The sequence below is a fragment of the Schistocerca cancellata genome, chromosome 2, assembly GCF_023864275.1.
Source record: "Schistocerca cancellata isolate TAMUIC-IGC-003103 chromosome 2, iqSchCanc2.1, whole genome shotgun sequence".
Taxonomy (NCBI): domain Eukaryota; kingdom Metazoa; phylum Arthropoda; class Insecta; order Orthoptera; family Acrididae; genus Schistocerca; species Schistocerca cancellata.
This window is the reverse complement of record NC_064627.1, coordinates 1,148,539,335-1,148,557,272: the sequence shown is the minus strand read 5'-3', so window position 1 is coordinate 1,148,557,272 and position 17,938 is coordinate 1,148,539,335. Positions and strand designations below refer to the sequence as shown.

At 43.1% G+C, this 17,938-nt stretch overlaps 1 protein-coding gene across 1 annotated transcript in view; it reads left to right on the top strand.

The window, feature by feature from the left end:
* LOC126163184 (ATP-binding cassette sub-family C member 4-like) overlaps positions 1 to 17,938 on the top strand; it is a 293,006-nt gene that overhangs the window by 7,579 nt on the left and 267,489 nt on the right. Inside the window, exon 2 of the mRNA XM_049920135.1 lies at positions 16,796 to 16,906. Within this exon, the coding sequence (XP_049776092.1) occupies positions 16,796 to 16,906 (111 nt within the window). The remainder of the gene's footprint in view (positions 1 to 16,795; positions 16,907 to 17,938) is intronic.

Here is a 17,938-nt window from a genome sequence, read left to right as displayed (position 1 = left end):
CAGCTATTGGAAAACGACTTTCACCGGTATCAATGTAGGGCTGGGGCCCATGATTGTACATATTTGGAAACATTCTAAATATTGAGACGCGAAGTTGGCGCTTGAAAAACCCGACATGCGCTGCTAGCGCACGTCCTGAGGCTCAGGCGTGAACCCCATGCTGCCCGTAATCGCGATGTGATTGACATGTGTAATCACACCTCCATACTTATCAAGAGGTCCGAAACGAATAATACGGTCTGCTGCCGTCAAAACTTTTAGTCCACTTGCTCGTTTCACTAAAACCATCAACATGAATTTTACTACTACGAGTGAATGATTAACTGTCACTTGCGCTAGATCTACAGTAAAGTAAAGTTTTAACGTTGAACGACATTACCTTTTTAGTAACGGATTAACGATAAGCGAAGATAACTTTGTGACTAACGTTGCGGTACACAGATATGTTACAGAACCGCATCACCCCTAGCCTATGGGATAAATACCTGCTGGAATGTACGACGTAAATGCAGGATGGCAGCAGACCGTATTATTCGTTTCGGACCTCTTGATCAGTATGGAAGTGTGATTACACATGTCAATCACATCGCGATTACGGGCAACATGGGGTTCACGCCTGAGCCTCAGGACGTGCGCTAGCAGCGTATGTCGGGTGTTTCAAGCGCCAACTTCGCGTCTCAATATCTCGGGATGTAATGGGAATATTGCGATGCAACCAACGCCATTGTGTATGTGCATTGTCATGCTATGGATTGCTGAAGAAAAAATATAGGAGGTCCATTTAAAAAAACATAAGTTTGTGTTAAAAAACACATATGCTTTCGTTTTTGAATGTTTCCAAATATGTACATTCATGGGCCCCAGCCCTACATTGATACCGGTGAATAGCTGTTATTGTTCCAGAGATATTTTGGGTGGACAAGACAGCTGGGACACCCCATATATATATATATATATATATATATATATATATATATATATATATATATATATATATATATAGTCATATCTGTACGAGACCAATAACGTCTCTGAAACTGCGCCATTTCTTCTGTGTGAGTATGTGCACCTGGGTATCAGGCTGGATGTCTCCATTTACGTTCGGTGCTGGGGTGCTATTCCTGGACATGGAGAGGCTCGGCAATTCTGTTCGTGTGTCACGGGGGAATTGAAAGTGGCTTGCAGCAGCAGTGAGCATTTGGATCGAGGAGGATGGCGTGCAACGGTAGTCCGTGCTGTTGTGTGAGCCGCCGTGCGAGGGTGACTTAGTGGCTGAAGCACCTGCCTGCTGAGTAGGAGGCCTCGGTACAACTTGTCACCCGCCGCTTCACTCCATGTATATATAATAGCATCTAATTTTACATACGAAGTTCTCGTGTACTCCTGGAAATTTACTTGCAATTCCAAATTTGTCTTCTCCTTTCATTTTCATGCCTTTCATGAAAATATTAATAAAAACAGTATACTGAGCATTATTTCCATCTGTTTTCAATGTGATGTAAAAACGTAAATTAAAAAAAGTAATCTTAGGAACTCGCCCCAATGACTCGCGAATTACTGTTCTGTACCTTTTCCGCAGAGCCAAATACAGGAAATCGCGGTAACATAACTGGCTAAAGATGCACGCGACCCACGCCAAAAATTCTATTTTTTTTCTAAACGCTTGGCCAGCTGGAGCTCCCATTTCTGTCACTTGCATTTCTGGCCAAGCCTGCATATACTATAAATTTGGACGAACTCGGTTATGACGAGTAGGCACGGTCCCCTGCAAACCATAATTGACAATCGACTCCATTCTAGACGACCACTGACTCTCTGTGGAAGGTGAGTTCAACCTTACCAATGCATGGACTGGATAACAAAATAATAATATGTCATTCATCACCCAAAGGCCAACGGAATTTGCCCTGGCACGCAAAACTTCGTCAGTGTTAGACAGAATTAGAACCGAACGTGGCAGATGAGTAGACTTTCTTTTTTTTTACATAAGTGGGGTATGCAATAGTCCCACTTTGTGATTGCGGAGAATCACAGACCACCCGACACATCACAGAAGAACGCTCCACAATGTCATACAATGGTAGACCAGAAGACTTCCTGTTGACAGGTCCCAAGTCGATAGATCACACAAATACCCTAGATATTTGCTTCCAACTTTCAGTATTACGTGCGGGGTGTCTCTCCTGAAAGTCATCGGGCGCATTTTCTCTCGTGTCTCGGAAAATATTTGCAGTTTTGTTTTGCAGTGCACAACTGCAGTCAGTCCAGACAAATGCTGCCCATCACATGTTTTCTGCGACACCAATTGAGGACTGAATGCGTGTGAAGAGGGGCAGCTAAACAGGAAGAGTAAGCAGTACTACAGCAGCTAAAGAGTAGCGCTGCTGTGTGGCGGTAGTAATCAGCGAAGGGCAGGGCCCCGGTGTCACTACTCGAATACTGGTTACTCCTCCTGTTTTTACGTACAGATAAAACGAATATTGCTCTATGCCAATTTGAGATCACTTTATCGAATGGGCATTTAAAAATAATATTGTCTGTAACGGGAAAACAAACTGACGCTTCAAGTTGCAACTGAGTGCTGCATGAAACATGTGATGAGCAGTATTTCTTTGCGTTGTCTCCGGCTACACATTGCAAAAACAAAACTGCAAATACCTGCCGAGACATCAGAAACAATACGCCTGGCGACTCTTTGGCTGCTTACATTGTTGTTGTGGTCTTCAGTCCTGAGACTGCTACTCTATCCTGTCCAAGCTTCTTCATCTCCCAGTACCTACTGCAACCTACATCCTTCTGAATCATCATCTCTTGGTCTCCCTCTACGATTTTTACCCTCCACGCTGCCCTATAGGACTAAATTGATGATCCCTTGATGCCTCAGAACATGTCCTACCAACCGATCCCATCTTCTAGGCAAGTTGTGCCACAAACTCCTCTTCTCCCCAATTCTATTCAATACCTCCTCATTAGTTATGTGATCTACCCATCTAATCTTCAGCATTCTTCTGTAGCACCACATTTCGAAAGCTTCTATTCTCGTCTTGTCTAAACTATTTATCGTCCATGTTTCACTTCCATACATGGCTACACTCCATACAAATACTTTCAGAAACGACTTCCTGACACTTAAATCTATACTCGATGTTAACAAATTTCTCTTCTTCAGAAACGCTTTCTTTGCCATTGCCAGTCTACATTTTATATCCTCTCTACTTCTACCATCATCAGTTACTTTGCTCCCCAAATAGCAAAACTCCTTTACTACTTTGAGTGTCTCATTTCCTAATCTAATTCCCTCAGCATCACCCGACTTAATTCGACTACATTCCATTATCCACGTTTGGCTTTTGTTGATGTTCATCTTATACCCTCCTTTCAAGATACTGTCCATTCCGTTCAACTGTTCTTCCAGGTCCTTTGCTGTCTCTGACAGAATTACAATGTCATCGGCGAACCTCAAAGTTTTTATTTCTTCTCCGTCGATTTTAATACCTACTCCGAATTTTTCTTTTGTTTCCTTTACTGCTTGCGATGCCTTCGTAGAACCGCCGAAAACAGCCGTCAGATGCCGTCGCCAGAGGTCGCCAGACAGCTTGGTCACGGTGCGTCCGATACACTTCGTCAGTTTTTGGTGATATTAAGGAAGTTAGGCTAGGTTAGAACCTATTCTGTGTATGAGGTAGGTTAGATTTTAATCTCCAAATGCGGGACGGATACCACTACACCTCTGTCCTTGGACACGACTGCTACATTGCGGCTTTTGCTATCAAAAAGACGCTGATGCATGTGAATGAGCTAAAGTACGAGTCTACCTGTCTCGAAAAGAACGTCCCGAGTACTGTACACTATCGGAAAAACCAGACAGCTTATACGAATATATTAGATAAAGGAGGAAACGTTCCGCTACATACTCGAGACGATTCGTTGTGACCTTGAAAGCAAGGTTAGAAATACTCTGTTTTGCTGTATTTTTTTGAAGTTGTGCAGCCATACGTCAGTTAACCTGTCTGGGCCGTCCGCTGTGGCCGAGAGGTTCCACGCGCTTCAGTCTGAAACCGCGCGACCGCTACGGTCGCAGGTCCGAATCCTGCCTCGGGTGTGGATGTGTGTGATGTCCTTAGGTTAGTTAGGTTTAAGTAGTTCTAAGTTCTAGGGGACTGGTGACCTCAGATGTTAAGTCCCATAGTGCTCAGAGCCATTTGAACCATTTTTTAACCTTCAACGACTGTTATTTAGCGAACGTGTGATAGACAAGCATAAAGTTCAGAATAAGATACTCTTAACACATAACGCACTGTAAAGCTGAAAAACATATACCGATACTGCATTTGCAAAACAGATCATATAACACAATGGCAACGCTGCTGGCATAAAAACGTCAGCAGGCATAATAACATCGACAGGTGAAATCCACCTTCCATAACGCTAAAAAAAGATCCTCCACAGTAACTGTGAGCACAAGAAAGGCCGCAATTCGCACTTGAACAAACCGTTGTTTGAGGCCATAGTTTATTCCTAAAATATCCGATCAAGATTTTGCGTACCAATAAACCTTGCGTTTCCAATAAACCTGCGATTTCAGTCGGTAGATTCGGAAATACAGCCAGCATCTGACATGTTACAACCCAAGGATGCCACAAACTCACTCATTCTTGGACTAAACTTATCAGCGTTTCATACTCCATATTTCGCGCGTGAGAACGTCGGTTGATTTGACCGAAGACAACAAACAGATTTGAATTTCAGCGATTGTCGTCCGAAGTCTATACGTTTGGATGATGAGATCGGCAACATTGTGAGCGTGCACGTAATGGCATACTGATTTGAAAAGTCGGCCGTTTTCGGGTGATGTCGACTGACGGCGGAACCCACCAATATCGGAGCCACTTGGAACGCTGCCTTAAGAGAAACCCCCGGTGAATTATATTCTACATTATGTACCGAAAAGGCGTACGATAAATAGTTTAGTTTCACATAGTCTGTAAGTAAAAATCTTGTTCAGCGGGGTCAGGAGACAGAAAAGGCATCTGGCCACCCTCTACGACCAACAATGGCAAATCCCGATCTCGTCCACGATACTCAGAGGGCCACAGACACGGGTTCCCAGGTAGATGCCGTGTTTCTTGACTTCCGCAAGGCATTCGATACAGTTCCCCACAGTCGTTTAATGAACAAAGTAAGAGCATATGGACTATCAGACAAATTGTGTGATTGGATTGAAGAGTTCCTAGATAACAGAACGCAGCATGTCATTCTCAATGGACAGGTCTTCCGAAGTAAGAGTGATTTCAGGTGTGCCGCAGGGGAGTGTCGTAGGGCCGCTGCTATTCACAATATACATAAATGACCTTGTGGATAACATCGGAAGTTCACTGAGGCTTTCCGCGGATGATACTGTAGTATATCGAGAGGTTGTAACAATGAAAACTTGAATTGAAACGCAGGAGGATCTGCAACGAATTGACGCATGGTGCAGGGAATGGCAATTGAATCTCAATGTAGACAAGTGTAATGTGCTGCGAAGACATAGAAAGAAAGATCCTTTATCATTTAGCTACAATATAGCAGGTCAGCAATTGGAAGCAGTTAATTCCATAAATTAACTGGGAGTAGGCATTAGGAGTGATTTAAAATGGAATGATCGTATAAAGTTGATCGTCGGTAAAGCAGATGCCAGACTGAGATTCATTGGAAGAATCCCAAGGAAATGCAATCCGAAAACAAAGGAAGTAGGTTACAGTACGCTTGTTCCCCCACTGCTTGAATACAGCTCTCCGGTGTGGGATTCGTACCAGATAGGGTCTATGGTCAATAGAAAAGATAGAGGAGATCCAACGGAGAGCAGCGCGCTTCGATACAGGATCATTTAGTAATCGCGAAAGCGTTACGGAGATGATAGATAAACTCCAGTAGAAGACTCTACAGGAGAGACGCTCAGTAGCTCGGTACGGGCTTTTGCTGAAGTTTCGAGAACATACCTTCACCGAGGAGTCAAGCAGTATATTGCTCCCTCCTACGTATATCTCGCGAAGAGACCGTGAGGATAAAATCAGAGAGATTGGAGCCCACACAGAGGCATACCGACTATCCTTCTTTCCACGAACAATACGAGACTGGAATAGAAGGGAGATCTGATAGAGGTACTCAAGGTACCCTGCGCTTGCAATGTATGGATGTAGATGAACATGCTGACCATGTGAATGACAAGGGATAAGGTCAGGAAAAAGAAAATGAAGAAGAAGAAGTTGCTGATAATGCTGAGTAGCCAGTGAGGTGTCGATGAGATGATTCTCTTTTGAATGCATGGAAAGGAAATTTTCATCCAAGTAAAGAGTCTGCACTGTTTTGAGACAGAGATTTAGGAACCAGGTTTTAAATTGTAAGACTTTTCCAGGGGCAGATGTGGACTCTGACCACAATCTATTTGTTATGAACTGTAGATTAAAAGTGAAGAAACTGCAAAAAGGTGGTAATTTAAGGAGATGGGACATGGATGAACTGAAAGAACCAGAGGCTGTACATAGTTTCAGGGAGAGCATAAGGGAACAATTGACAGGAATGGGGGAAAGAAATATAGTAGAAGAAGAATAGGTAGCTTTGAGGAATGAAATAGTGAAGGCAGCAGAGGATCAAATAGGTAAAAAGACGAGGGCTAGTATAAATCCTTGGGTAACAGAAGAGATACTGAATTTAATTGATGAAAGGAGAAAATACAAAAATGCAGTAAATGAAGCAGGCAAAAAGCAATACAAACGTCTCAAAAATGAGATCGACAGGAAGTGCAAAATGGCTAAGCAGGGATGGCTAGAGGACAAATGTAAGGATGTAGAGGCTTATCTCACTAGGGGTAAGATAGATACTGCCTACAGGAAAGTTAGAGAGAGACCTTTGGACAAAAGAGAACCACTTGTATGAATATCAAGAGCTCAGATGGAAACCCAGTTCTAAGCAAAGAAGGGCAAGCAGAAAGGTGGAAGGAGTATATAGAGGGTCTATACAGGGGCGATGCACTTGAGGACAATATTATGGAAATGGAAGAGGATGTAGATGAAGATAAAATGGGAGATATGATACTGCGTGAAGAGTGTGACAGAGCACTGAAAGACCGAAGTCGAAACAAGGCCCCGGGAGTAGACAACATGCCTTTAGAACTACTGACAGCCTTGGGAGAGCCAGTCCTGACAAAACTCTACCATCTGGTGAACAAGATGTATGAGACAGGCGAAATACCCTCAGACTTCAAGAAGAATATAATAATTCCAATCCCAAAGAAAGCAGGTGTTGACCGATGTGAAAATTACCGAACTATCAGTTTAACAATTCACAGCTGCAAAATACTAACGGGAATTCTTTAGAGACGAATGGAAAAACTGGTAGAAGCCGACCTCGGGGAAGATCAGTTTGGATTCCGTGGAAATGTTGGAACACGTGAGGCAATACTGACCCTACGACTTATCTTAGAAGAAAGGTTAAGGAAAGGCAAACCTACGTTTCTAGCATTTGTAAACTTAGAGAAAGCTTTTGACAATGTTGACTGGAATACTCTCTTTCAAATTCTGAAGGTGGAAGGGGTAAAATACAGGGAGCGAAAGGCTATTTACAATTTGTACAGAAACGAGATGGCAGTTATAAGAGTCGAGGGACATGAAAGGGAAGCAGTGGTTGGGAAGGGAATGAGACAGGGTTGTAGCCTCTCCCCGATGCTATTCAATCTGTGTATTGAGCAAGCAGTAAAGGAAACAAAAGAAAAGTTCGGAGTAGGCATTAAAATCCATGGAGAAGAAATAAAAATTTTGAGGTTCGCCGATGACATTGTGATTCTGTCAGAGACAGCAAAGGACTTGCAAGAGCAGTTGAACGGAGTGGACAGTGTCTTGAAAGGAGGGTATAAGATGAACATCAACAAAAGAAAAACGAGGAGAATGGAACGTAGTCGAATTAAGTCGGGTGATGCTGAGGGAATTAGATTAGGAAATGAGACACTTAAAGTAGTAAAGGAGTTTTGCTATGCGGGGAGCAAAATAACTGATGATGGTCGAAGTAGAGAAGATATAAAATGTAGACTGGCAATGGGAAGGAAATCGTTTCTGAGGAAGAGAAATTTGTTAACATCGAGTATTGATTTAAGTGTCAGGAAGTCGTTTCTGAAAGTATATGTATGGAGTGTAGCCATGTATGGAAGTGAAACATGGACGATAAATAGTTTAGACAAGAAGAGAATAGACGCTTTCGAAATGTGGTGCTACAGAAGAATGCTGAAGATTAGATGGGTAGATCACATAACTAATGAGGAGGTGTTGAATAGGATTGGGGAGAAGAGAAGTTTGTGGCACAACTTGCCTAGAAGAAGGGATCGGTTGGTAGGGCATGTTCTGAGGCATCAAGGGATCATCAATTTAGTCCTATAGGGCAGCGTGGAGGGTAAAAATCGTAGAGGGAGACCAAGAAATGAATACACTAAGCAGATTCACAAGGATGTAGGCTGCAGTAGGTACTCGGAGATGAAGAAGCTTGCACAGGATAGAGTAGCATGGAGAGTTGCATCAAACCAGTCTCAGGACTGAAGACCACAACAACAACAACAATACCTGGATGCATCACTGGTCGCACTATTTTTGCACGGTGATCATGCGAATAGCGGTGGCTGCTTACCCAGTACATTGGTCCACGCATGAGTCTATTTGCCGCTGCCTTGCAGGAGTCTGACGATGCACGCATCTTCTTTGCATCACTACGACAATTAGTCACTAATCGCATCTCATGTTCAACACGTTGGGAAATTCTTCTGGAGCACCGAACAGCCTCCTTCTGGATCGCAGAACATTATCACTGACATTTAGCTGATTAGCTGTATCCAGATGTCTACATCTATTCTCGGTAGGCCACCTTACGGTGTGTGGCGGACCGCTAACATTTCCCTTCTTTCCTGCTCTGCTCAACAACGGTGCTTGCGAAGAGCGACTGTTGTTAAACTCTTCCCTCAGTTCTATTCTAATTGCTACGATTTTTCCACAGCGACGGTTTGTGAGATTTATACGGAAGTAACAGGTATCCTAAATCTTCTTGGAAAGAACGCTCTTCAAAACTTAACAGTAACGCTGTTTGGGGTCCTGGCAGTGGAGTGTGACGAGCGCCTCTGTAGCCCTCTCGCGGCTACCAAACGAACTTGCGATATGCGCTGCTCACCTTTATCCATTCACTACGACCTGAATTTTACTACCTCTCAGCAAGGATAGCAGACCGACTAGAAATACACTACAATCGGCCGAATGGTGTTTTATAAGCCGTTTCTTTTTCAGACGAATTCCGTTTCCTTAAGATTCCCCCAACGAATCACAGCGTGGTAAATGGTCAACACATAAACTAGCCTTTCAGAAAGACAAATACAGTTCTTACAGGCTCAGCATTTCAAGGGCGGCGTCCCTACTCCTATCACAGGAAGGCAATCTAAGTTACTGCCTTTACCGCTCTCTATTGGTACCTCGTTTAAACAAAGAGTTACTTGATTTTATTTTCCATCTAGTGTACTTCGACTGCTTTTAGAGCAACTGCAGAGGAAGAACTTCCTCCAGCACCTTTTATGTCGGCCTGCTTTGCGGCATTTTACAGAGGATGCCGGTTATCTGTCTGTGTAAACTTGAGAAATATTTGATTACATATCCCCACTCACGATTAGATACGCATGCGACACACTCACCTCATAGATATAAAGCGGGTATTCCCACTACAACTTCTCCGCTAAGGAGTTAAGAGTTTTTACCGGGCGTGATGAGTTTTTACCGGGCGTGATGAACATTATGTGGAGCACATGAAACTGCAGATATAAAATCTGGGCATACGATTGCAGACAAAGAATTCTTTTTCGAACATGGATAATTTTGAAATGAGCCATAACGATGCGCACATCTGCCATAATTTACATGTCCTCTCTTTACTCTCTAATTTCTCGAGAATTTGGATTGAACAAAATAGATGTCACCAATGTGACATAATTTACTTTTCCGATCACTGCAGTTTAATTTCCCGAGAGCAGAAAACGATTGTTGTTACTAGTACTGCCACTACTAGCAGTAGCAGTGCTAGTCATTAGTAGTCTCTGTTATTACTCCCGCTTCAGTCTGGAACCGCGCGACAGCTACGGTCGCAGGTTCGAATCCTGCCTCGGGCATGGATGTGTGTCATGTGCTTAGGTTAGTTAGGTTTAAGTAGTTCTAAGTTCTAGGGGACTGATGACCTCAGATGTTAACACCCATAGTGCTCAGAGCCATTTGAACCATTTTTTTGTTATTACTCCACGCAGTCTTTCAGATTTAGGTTCCCTGTGTTTTCTCTAAATTTATTAAGGCGAATACTGTCGTCGTTCCCTTGAAACGGAAACGATCGATTTCTTTCCCTGTCCTTCTCCTGTCTGAACTGGTGCTGTGTCTAATTACACCTTCGTTCCTTTTTTCTAACAGTAACTAAAACAGTAATACGCTGCCGAAAAAGAAAAACGACGTACCACAAAGGAATCATCCGAATGGAACGGAAATCAGTAGCTGTCATGTACACGTATACAGACAAAGAAATCATTACAGTTTCAGAATAATTTGATGATTTATTAAAGAGAAAGAGCTTCACAAATGGAGCCAGTCAATAACGCGTCGGTCCATGTACGGTTCTTATGCAGGCAGTTATTCGGATTAGCAGTGATTCATACAGTTGTTGAATATCGTCCTGAGGGATATCATTCCAAATTCTGTCAAACTGGCACGTCGGGTCGTCAAAATCCCGAGGTGGCTGCAGGAGCCTGACCACAATGTTCCAGAGGTCCTTGGTTCGGGAGAGAGCCGGTGACCTCGGTAGTCAAGGCAGGGTTTAGCGGAGCACCAAGACAGCAGCAGAAATTCTCGCACGTGCGGGCGGGCATTAACTCGCAGAAATGTAAGCACAGAATGGCTCGCTATGAAGGGCAACTAAACGCAGTGTAGAGTGTAGTCGACGTTCCGCTATGTTGTCAAGATGCAGCGGATCACAACCGAAGGCGTCCTGCTATGAAACGAAGTGGCAGCACAGACCGTCGCTCACGGCTGTCGCACCTTATGGCGGGCGACAGTAGGGCTGGCACCCCACCGCTGCCCGGGGTACCTCTGGCCACGCCATCGCCGGTCATCGGGGCTCAGCTCGAAGCGGGACTCGTCACTGGAGACAGTTCCACTCCAGTCAGTGAGATTTCAGGCCGAATGCACCTGACACCACTGTAAACGGGCTTGTTGATGTAGAGGCGTCAATGGTGGTCGGTGTACGGGTCGGCTTGAAAACAGCCTCCTTCCTGTGTGCCACCTATTGGTGGTCCTTGTGGTCACCGAAGCACCAGTTGGACGTCAGATCGACGGTGATGGTGAATCTGGGGCTCTGAGTGCCTCTCTGGCGTTTCCTCCCGCTATGTCGTCTCTCTAGGTCGACCGCTTCTTTCTTGACGCCGTGTTCGGACGTGGTTCACCCGTTCCTGCCAACATCGTCGAACAGTCGCATCGCTCCTATTCAAATGTCGATCGATTCTGTGAGGTAACGGGCGAGTTGTGGCGCCCTCAAAATATTCTAAGTTGGCGTGGCCGCACTGGACGCTCGTCAAAGCCAGGGCCCTGCTGCAAACACGAGGTGGCAAACATTAGGCGGACCAGCCGCGTGGCTGGGAATTCCGCTGTGACGAGGACGGTGCTCTGTGTCGATGAAGACGATATCTATGCTGGGAGTGCCAAAGATGGCGGACTCTGTGAAACCTTAATGGCAGACATTTCACAGTTCGTACAGAAATTAATAGTACCCAGATGAATCATGATACTTCAAAAAGAAACATGTACATTACCATTAATTGCACGACGATTCTGATGGTGTAATCAAATTTTCAATATCCTTATTAGTTCAAAGTTTAGTATCTGACGGTAAATTATACAAGTAACACCCAGCAACAAATTTCCAAAATATAAACGCTTCATCCGATTTCGTCGATCGCCGTGTCGTTAGAAAGCTATTAGCGTAAACCCAAATTGGTATGAATTGCAGAAATCTAACTTAAATAGTACATGAGTTATTGGAGGTCAAAGTGGCTGATTACTATCGACAGCGTCAGGCCATAAGTACTCCACAGTATATAAAAAAAAAAAAAAATTCAGCACGTCAAGCAGGCAAAAAGCAATACAAACGTCTCAAAAATGAGATCGACAGGAAGTGCAAAATGGCTAAGCAGGGATGGCCAGAGGACAAATGTAAGGATGTAGAGGCTTATCTCACTAGGGGTAAGATAGATACTGCCTACAGGAAAGTTAGAGAGAGACCTTCGGAGAAAAGAGAACCACTTGTATGAATATCAAGACCTCAGATGGAAACCCAGTTCTAAGCAAAGAAGGGAAAGCAGAAAGGTGGAAGGAGTATATAGAGGGTCTATACAGGGGCGATGTTCTTGAGGACAATATTATGGAAATGGAAGAGAATGTAGATGAAGATTAAATGGGAGATATGATACTGCGTGAAGAGTGTGACAGAGCACTGAAAGACCTAAGTCGAAACAAGGCCCCGGGAGTAGACAACAATCCATTACAACTACTGACAGCCTTGGGAGAGCCAGCTCTGACAAAACTCTACCATCTGGTGAGCAAGATGTATGAGACAGGCAAAATACCTTCAGAGCTCAAGAAGAATATAATAATTCCAATCCCAAAGAAAGCAGGCGTTGACAGATGTGAAAATTACCGAACTATCAGTTTAATAAGTCACAGCTGCAAAATACTAACGCGAATTCTTTAGAGACGAATGGAAAAACTGGTAGAAGCCGACCTCGGGGAAAATCAGTTCGGATTCAGTAGAAATGTTGGAACACGTTAGGCAATACTGACCCTACGACTTATCTTAGAAGAAAGATTATGGAAAGGCAAACCTGCTTTTCTAGCATTTGTAGACTTAGAAAAAGCTTTTGCCAATGTTGACTGGAATATTCTCTTTCAAATTCTGAAGGTGTAAGGGGTAAAATACAGGGAGCGAAAGGCTATTTACAATTTGTACAGAAACGAGATGGCAGTTATAAGAGTCGAGGGACATGAAAGGGAAGCAGTGGTTGGGAAGGGAGTGAGACAGGGTTATAGCCTCTCCCCGATGTTATTCAATCTCTATATTGAGAAAGGAAACAAAAGAAAAATTCGGAGTAGGTATTAAAATCCATGGAGAAGAAATAAAAACTTTGAGGTTCGCCGATGACATTGTGATTCTGTCAGAGACAGCAAAGGACTTGCAAGAGCAGTTGAACGGAATGGACAGTGTCTTGAAAGGAGGGTAAAGGATGAACATCAACAAAAGAAAAACGAGGATAATGGAACGTAGTCGAATTAAGTCGGGTGATGCTTAGGGAATTAGATTAGGAAATGAGACACTTAAAGTAGTAAAGGAGTTTTGCTATGTGGGGAGCGAAATAACTGATGATGGTCAAAGTAGAGAGGATATAAAATGTAGACTGGCAATGGCAAGGAAAGCGTTTCTGAGGAAGAGAAATTTGTTAACATGGAGTATTGATTTAAGTGTCAGGAAGTCGTTTCTGACAGTATTTGTATGGAGTGTAGCCATGTATGGAAGTGAAACATGGACGATAAATAGTTTAGACAAGAAGAGAATAGAAGCTTTCGAAATGTGGTGCTACAGAAGAATGCTGAAGATTAGATGGGTAGATCACATAACCAATGAGGAGGTATTGCATAGAATTGGGGAGAAGAGGAGTTTGTGGCACAACTTGACCAGAAGAAGGGATCGGTTGGTAGGACATATTCTGAGGCATCAAGGGATCATCAATTTAGTCCTATAGGGCAGCGTGGATGGTAAAAATCGTAGAGGGAGACCAAGAAATGAATACAGTAAGCAGATTCACAAGGATGTAGGCTGCAGTAAGGTACTGGGAGATGAAGAAGCTTGCACAGGATAGAGTAGCATGGAGAGCTGCATCAAACCAGTCTCTGGACTGAAGACCACAAAAACAACAACATCCATATCTTTGTTAATATCCGATGTATGCTATTCACGAACAAACAGGTCAAATATTTACTGTGTATTAGAAAGCACAGAGATATTAGGCTCCTGGTCTATCTTTTCCTTCTTTTCCTTTGATATATGTTTATTTAAATGTTTATGTATTTAATAATCTGTGTTAGAGCGTGTTTATGATCCAGCCGTAAGAATATTTATTTAATTTCAAGGATTTAAATGTAAATCCAGGATTTCAAATATCTTGCATTACGTTTGTGAGTGTGCGTTAGTTTGAAGACTTGGTGCGAGATCTTTAGCCAATGACAGCGCTCGTGAATGTGAAGACTGGATGGGAGCATCGTTTCCGGAGGGGACAACGGATTCGAGAGGACGGGACAGGACACGGAAAGTGCTGGACGGCGCGGCGGAAGCACAGTCGCGGGAAAGACTTGGACAGTGGAGCAGTCTGCGCGTAGTCGCGGGAGACAGAAATACTTCGGAGTGCCGACCTGTGCTGTTGTGTGATTTCCGTGGCTTCTGCAGTGAAGACGTAGTGTGCGTTTAGAAGTGAATATCTCGCGAGCTGTGTTGTTGTTCATAACTAATTACGTGCGGTAGGAATGTATTGTTTCCCTGTAATTCAACTTGTATTTTATTTAATTGCTGGACCATATACACCAAGAAGTGTTTTGCAGAAATATACCGCATTCCCAAAAGTACTTCTACTATCGTACTCATCATTTAAAGTCGTTAAGACAGTACCTGCAGATTTTATTTAATTGCAATCTTTCATTTATAAAATTCGCATTTGCCTAGTGATAGGAACCTTCGACCATTCGATTCATTTGTGTATTCTTATCGTATACTGTAGACTCAGCAGTATTTGGCCTATAATGCGGCAACTACGTATCCCAGCCCCTAGACAACGAAACCAACCAAAAATTTTAATATTGGAACTCTGAGTCGGAGGATCCGTAGTTACTTTCGAAAGCCTGCAATTCGTTGATTATTCCAATGCGACTCATCTCGAACTATTTTCGCTCATTGGGACGAGAGTCGTAGGAGTGTAAACATCACGATTGCTATAGTTCTTGGCGCAACTGTTCGGAAGTAGATTCAATATCGCTCTGTATTGTTATCAGAAACTAGTTTCACCATGCGATGTTAGCTGCGCTTAAACTGTTATTTATATTTAAAAAATGCCCTTGTACGTATTTGTTCCAATCTTGTATTAGTCAGTCTCCTGCTTCCCGCTCTGTCTGTCCATTTCCAGCTCCCCCCACTCTCTGTCCATCTGCTCCGCCCTTTCTCTGTGTCCACCTCCTCCACTCCCAACTCTCTGTCCAACTTCTCCTCCCCCTCTCTCTATCCATCTCCTCCTTCCCCTCTATGTCTGTCCAACTCCTCCTCCCCCATTCTCTCTCCACTTTATCGCCCCCACTCCAATATAGGAGGCAGGTGGTTCTTACCGCCATGGTATCTTTTTAAGTGTACCAGATTTGGTTAAAATTGTTCCATGGTTCTAGGATGAGCTTTTTACCCATGACATTGACCACATACGCACATAACGCATATATTTCACATGTGTTTAACATATTTCTCACGTATTTGTACACATATTTCACCTTTAGCGAATTTCGCCTTGCAGTTTCATTTTTACACAGCTCAATGTTCATCAAATCGCATTTCCTGAACTTTGTGTCGTAGAGTGATATAATTTTGCAGCTGCATCCTGTGGTATACGTGGCTCCTGTCTGCGACACGTATTACGAATAGATGTAGTAGTAGAGAAGTAATGAATTAAAATGTCATACCTGATGCTACAGTTTCTCATGCATGTCCGTATTTGACGTCGTCTCCTGAACTATGTATCACACAATGATATAGTTTTGTTGGTACATTCAATGGTACATGTGAATGCTGTCTTCAAAATGTGTCGCGAAGTCAGTTAGTAGTAAAGAAATAATATATTTAAACGTCATGCTTCCAGAGGCAGTTTTACTGCATGAACGGCGAAAATGTAGTAAACAATAAACGTTTTCTCCTTCAACATTTTGTTGGCGTTGTCAGCGAGGAAATGTTTTAAACAGGTTTGATATTATGTGTGAAAATTCTTACAAGTCACTAAGTGGTCTCATTCTCAAGCACTGGATGAATGAAATGAAATGAAATGAAATAATCGTATGGCATTGTTGGCCGGGAGGCCCCATTAGGAGAAGTTCGGCCACCGTATTGCAAGTCCTTTTTAGTTGACGCCACTTCGGCGACTTGCGCGTCAATGATGATGAAGAACACACAACACCTAGTCATCACGAGGCAGAGAAAATCCCTGACCCCGCCGGGAATCGAACCCGGGACCCCGTGCGCGGGAAGCGAGGACGCTACCGCAAGACCACGAGCTGTGGATGAATGAAGTATGTGTATTCACACATCGTGAAGTGCACTACTTTTTCTCCCTCATCCCTTAGATAGATAGATGTATATAAGATATCATAAGTGTTAATTCAAGGTATAATATATCTCTATTCCCAATTTCATCCACTTCCGTCCAGCCATTTCATCGTGAAGGGGTAACAAACATATGCACTAACTCACACATACAGTCACGAGTACTTTAAAGTGTCGATAGGTTTCAGCGTTTGATTCAATTACGAAGTTCCACACGTTTCGCGAAGTAATGTTTCATTTTGCATAGAAATTAGTTTTATTATGGATTGATGGGAGGAGAACTTTTCTCCTCGTTTTAGTGAAAATACTGCTGACTGGTATCTTCGTGTAATTAATCAAATACGTTTCTTCTCAGGTGGCTGAAAGACTTGTTCGTCAAAGGATCGAAGAAGGACCTTGAGGTCGAGGACCTGTATGATACCCTGAAAGCAGATCAGTCAGCGAAATTAGGAGATACTTTCGAACGGTAAGTATTGCTCTTATCTGTCGGCTATTTAATATGGTGGACTGGTATCGTCTGCTACCGCAGTTGGCGATGCTCCTAAACACTAGCGACTAGGCAACGTCCCTTTTCCTTAGTATATGTATATTTCTCGTCATTTTGTCTACGCAGTGTATGCGTTTCAACTAAATCAAAGCACCAACCGCACACTTCACTTCGTGCAACGTCAATTAATGACAGATCGAATAATGATGAGAACACCACCCTCGAAAGTAAAGGTCAGTCACTTTTCCGTTTGTAAATCAGAGTCGTTAACATAAGAACAAAACGATAACATCGCTCTTGAATTACAGATAATAACATCACATCGCGTATTTTTTCATATAATAAAGAAACGCTTTCGCGCAACTTTATTTTTTGAATAGTTCAACCTAACCACTCGCCTTCAGACTTTCTCACGAGTCTTATCCAGACAATATATTGCGTAACATCTCAGGCTACACAACTTGTATGAATTCTTGTGATTCAGTTACGTGAACTCGTGACAAATAATTGTGACTGTAGTTGTAATTGAAAATACAAATAGTGATTAAATTAAAAATAGTACCTTAATGCTATGGCAAGCAAATATGTTTTCAAATAGGTTTGAGAAATTTGTACTAAACAATGGAAAATCCAGATCGGAATATAACAATATTATGAAAAGAGAAGTTACTACTCACCGTGTAGCGGAGATGCTAAGTCGCAGATAGGCACAACAAAATGACTGTCACAAATATAGCTTTCTGCCACTAAGGCATTCGCCAAAACCAGACCCCCCCCCCCCCACACACACACACACACATACACACGCACGCAAACGCAACACACACAAACATTCCTGCAGTCTCAGGAAATTGCAGCGACAATGCGAGCAGCAGCACTATAATCCGTTCATCATAAAAATAAACCTGTTGTAAACAAACACAAACGCGATGATTGGTCCGAAGCCGTAGGATACGTTCACTGGTGTTGTTACGCTCTTGTAAGTAGGCCCTTCTTACGTATCAGATAGCT